The sequence below is a fragment of the Octopus bimaculoides genome, chromosome 29 (genome assembly GCF_001194135.2).
Source record: "Octopus bimaculoides isolate UCB-OBI-ISO-001 chromosome 29, ASM119413v2, whole genome shotgun sequence".
In the NCBI taxonomy this organism is placed as follows: domain Eukaryota; kingdom Metazoa; phylum Mollusca; class Cephalopoda; order Octopoda; family Octopodidae; genus Octopus; species Octopus bimaculoides.
This window is the reverse complement of record NC_069009.1, coordinates 407,759-412,007: the sequence shown is the minus strand read 5'-3', so window position 1 is coordinate 412,007 and position 4,249 is coordinate 407,759. Positions and strand designations below refer to the sequence as shown.

Genomic DNA, 4,249 nt, shown 5'->3' with positions numbered 1-4,249 from the left:
AACAACGGTTGCTCACCAGTTGAAACAGAGGTTGTGGGGGGAGGTGGAGGTCCCCTCGGGTGTGCCGAGGGAGGCCCGAACCCCCGAAACCGGTAAAAGGAAGAAAAGTAAAAAAACAAATGGGAGACGATCGGCGGAAGGTACTGTGCCGCTGACCGAACCCGCGACCCATCCGGTGGGAAGTGTGCCACCGGAGAAAGAGAACCTGCCAGCGGGAACGGTGCCGCTGACAGAAGACTGTTCTCCTTCTGAGGAGGAGGATATTATCCTCCTGTACATCAGGGGGAGGGAAGTGGGAAAGCTCCTGGATCGTGTATGTGGCCGGGAGAAATCCTTTTCTGTATGTACAACAGCAGCAAATGTGATCCTTATTGATTCACATTGTTTTGAATTAATTATTCATTATCTTCTAGTTTTGAGAATTTTTTGATGAAACTGTTTATTTTTAGGCTGACATTGTAGGGTAGGTGTAAGAGGCTAGATCTAGCCAGGTTCAACAAAAAAACAGGTAAAATATTTTGGCCAGACATGGCCAGTTTCAATGCTAAATGGTTAATGTTTGAACAGAGTAACACATGTTCAATCCCTTCTCTCAAACTGCCAATGTATATAATGCATAATTATATCTACAAATGTTAATTATTTAATTATTATAACATAAATAATAAACAATCCTGTTGATCAAATGTAAAATCTGAAAATCAAACATTTTCATTTTCATCTTTTACAGATTTGACGAATGCACAAATTTATAAAATTTTCCGAACTGGTAAATAGATTAACAAACCTTTTTCTCCTTTTAAACTAGATATTCTGTATCTTCAAATCTGTCTTCTATTTCTTTTTCTTAACCCATAGGTTTATTCACTGTTCCGTTTGTGTTGTTTGATTTCTTTAAATGTTTATTCCAACCGGGCATTTCACAAGAGCAGCTCAATCACCGATAGTGACTGTTCTTTAGATAAAGTTACAATTTTGAATCTGTCCAGAGTTATCTCTCTTTGGTGTTTCTCATTGAAGAAGGCTAAAGAGCCAGAAACGCTCATCGAGGACTGCACTACAGCAGCGGTTTTCAATAGGGATCAACATGGCCATTGGGTATCCGTACTCTCTTTTACTCTTTTACTTGTTTCAGTCATTTGACTGTGGCCATGCTGGTGCACTGCCTTTAGTCGAGCAAATCGACCCTGCGACTTATTCTTTGTAAGCCTAGTACTTACTCTATCGGTCTCTTTTGCCGAACCGCTAAGTGACGGGGACATAAGCACACCAGCATCGGTTGTCAAGCAATGCTAGGGGGACAAACACAGACACACACATCATCATCATCATCATTTAACGTCCGCTTTCCATGCTAGCATGGGTTGGACGATTTGACTGAGGACTGGTGAAACCGGATGGCAGCACCAGGCTCCAATCCGATTTGGCAGAGTTTCTACAGCTGGATGCCCTTCCTAACGCCAACCACGAAGGCCAGTCAGGCGGTACTGGCAACGGCCACGCTCAAAATGGTGTATTTTTTGTGCCACCCACACAAGAGCCAGTCCAGGGGCACTGGCAACGATCTCGCTCGGAAATGTGTAAAAATTGTCCAGGCTATTTGTTAGTCTCGAGACTGGGATATTATTATCTTGTTTGGAAACAGATGGAGGTTGGAGACAGGAAGAGCATCGTACTGTTGAGAATGAAAACTCTGATCCATTCAAGCGTGGAAAAGTAGGCATTATGACAATGATGATCTTTTACCTGTTTCAGTCATTAGACTGCAGCCATGCTGGAGCAACACCTCGAAGAAGTTTTAGCTGAATGAACCAACCCCAGTACTTATTCCGTTGGTTTCTTTTGCCAAACTGCTAAGCTGTAGGGACCTAATCTTACCTGATTTCTTTATTTTAGAAAATGTTGTCCTCAATGGAAATATTACTCTCCACTTTGAGGTACCAAATATGGAGAGACCTGTCACGTGGAGGTGTGGGACTCGGAAGTACAAGTGTGATGACACATGCTATAACGGTTATGAATTTAAAGTGACACAGAGTGCAAATTCTTCTTCTCTCTGGATCCGAAACGTAACTAAGGAACTTCTGTCTTGTACATGTTATGACAATAACCAAAACTCTGGAAAATTTGATTTGGAGCGAAACAGTAAGCAAATGATTTACAATAATAATAATAATGATAATAATAATAATAATAATAATGTGTGCCAATACACACAGATAGAGAAATTAAGGCCAATAGACCAGATATAGTTGTCAAAGATCATGAAGGAAAAAAATGCTTTCTAATTGATGTATCAATACCAGCAGATGACAACGTTTCCCTAAAAGAAATGGAGAAACTTTCAAAATACAAAGACCTGGAAATAGAGGTAACTCGAATGTGGAATCTAAAAACAGAAACAATTCCTATCATAGTAGGTGCCTTAGGTATAATAAAAGAATATTCAGACAAATACATAACAAAAACACCAGGACTTACAAATATATATAACATAGAGAAAATTGCACTACTGGGCACTGCACACATCCTACGCAAAACACTTTCAATACAGTAACCATAAGAGCATCACAGCAAACCACAGCACATACCCAAGGCGCACAGAGCTGCGCTTGGTAGTGAAGTGAAAGCACGTTATAAAAATAAAACTACTGAACAATATTAATAATAATGATAATGATAATAATAATAATAATAATTACGCAAAACACTTTCAATACAGTAACCCTAAGAGCATCACAGCAAACCACAGCACATACCCAAGGCACACAGAGCTGTGCTCGGTAGTGAAGTGAAAGCACGCTATAAAAATAAAACTACTGAATAATAATAATAATAATAATGATGTTAATAATAATGATAATAATTGTCTTGGTATAAAAAGATGGGCTACAGCAAATATTCTGCTTAATACCAAAGATTTGCCTGTGTACCCTTATCAGAAGGGTGGGTATAATGGGGCTTCGTATATTTTACCCCAGTGTCACTTTGATGGCATGCATTGCTCTCTCACTCAATAATAATGATAATAATAATAATAGTTCTTTCTACATTGTTTTAAATTAATCATTCATCATCTTCTTTTGACATTTTAATGATATGATTGTTTATCTTTGGACTGGCATTGTAGAGGAGGTGTGACAGGCTGGACCTGGCTCCAACCATGTTGGTCAAATGTGAAATCTGAAAATCAAACATATTTCTTCAATTTTTATAGGTCTGACAAAAGCGGAAATTTATGAAATTATCCAAAATGGTAAATAAATTAAAGAAACCTTTTTTCTCCTTTTAAACTAGACACTGTAATTTCAATTCTGTCATCTGTTTCTTTCTCTTAGCTCATAGTTTTTATTCGCTGTTTTGTTTGTGTTTTGTGATTTCTTTAATTATTATAATTACATTTCAGATAATGGTACACTTGACGTAACTGCAACTTTACAGATTGAAATACCAAACATGAAAAGACCAACCATTTGGAAATACAACAATTATAAATATGAATGTGACCGGACATGCGCCAACAGCCCTGAATACAGAGTGACACAAAGTGGGAATGTTTCCACTTTTAGGATCCAAAGCGTAACTAAGGAACGTTTATCTTGGAAATTTGAGGACTACAACCTCAACTATGGAAAATTTGATTTGAAGATACACAGTAAGGAATTGATTTATAATAATGATGATGATGATGATGCTAATAATAATAATCCTTTCTATTATAAGCACAAGGTCTGAAATTGGGGGTGGGGGGGAGAAGGATAGTTGATTACATTGACCCCCAGGAATCAACTGGTACTTAATTTATCAACCCTGAAAGGATGAAAGGTCAAGTTGACCTCAGTGGAATTTGAACTCAGAACGTAATGACTGGCAAAATACCACTAAGCATTTCGTCCAGTGTGCTAACAATTCTGCCACTTTAATAATAATAATAATAATAATAATAATAATAATAATAGTCTTTAATTTACATTACGATTTTCCTTAGACACCCAGCTGCTTTGGTGACTTCTAGAATTTCTGTATGTTCCAATTCTTATTCTGTGTACCATAAACTCAATCATCCCAATGTACTTGATTTTTATATTTAAAAAAAAAAGGATTGACGTAACTCTTCACGAAGGTAAATAGTCAAGACGAAGAGTGCGATTTTAGATGTTTTATTCTTTCAACAACATTCCGACAGAACGTCTGTCTTTCTCAAGTTCAAACCAAAAGGTGATTGAAAATTCAAAATTTCAGAAACCAA

At 37.5% G+C, this 4,249-nt stretch overlaps 2 protein-coding genes across 9 annotated transcripts in view; one reads left to right on the top strand and one right to left on the bottom strand.

Annotated features, from left to right (window-relative positions):
* The window catches only part of LOC106876535 (zinc finger protein 271), a 172,309-nt gene that overhangs the window by 48,672 nt on the left and 119,388 nt on the right, over positions 1-4,249 (bottom strand). The gene's annotated exons all lie outside the window — the stretch shown is intronic.
* The window catches only part of LOC106882146 (uncharacterized), a 21,177-nt gene that overhangs the window by 13,367 nt on the left and 3,561 nt on the right, over positions 1-4,249 (top strand). For all 8 annotated transcript variants that reach the window (XM_052978025.1, XM_052978026.1, XM_052978021.1 and 5 more), the window contains 4 exons: positions 731-769; positions 1,897-2,145; positions 3,218-3,256; positions 3,407-3,655. In XM_052978025.1, the coding sequence (XP_052833985.1) occupies positions 731-769; positions 1,897-2,145; positions 3,218-3,256; positions 3,407-3,655 (576 nt within the window). The remainder of the gene's footprint in view (positions 1-730; positions 770-1,896; positions 2,146-3,217; positions 3,257-3,406; positions 3,656-4,249) is intronic.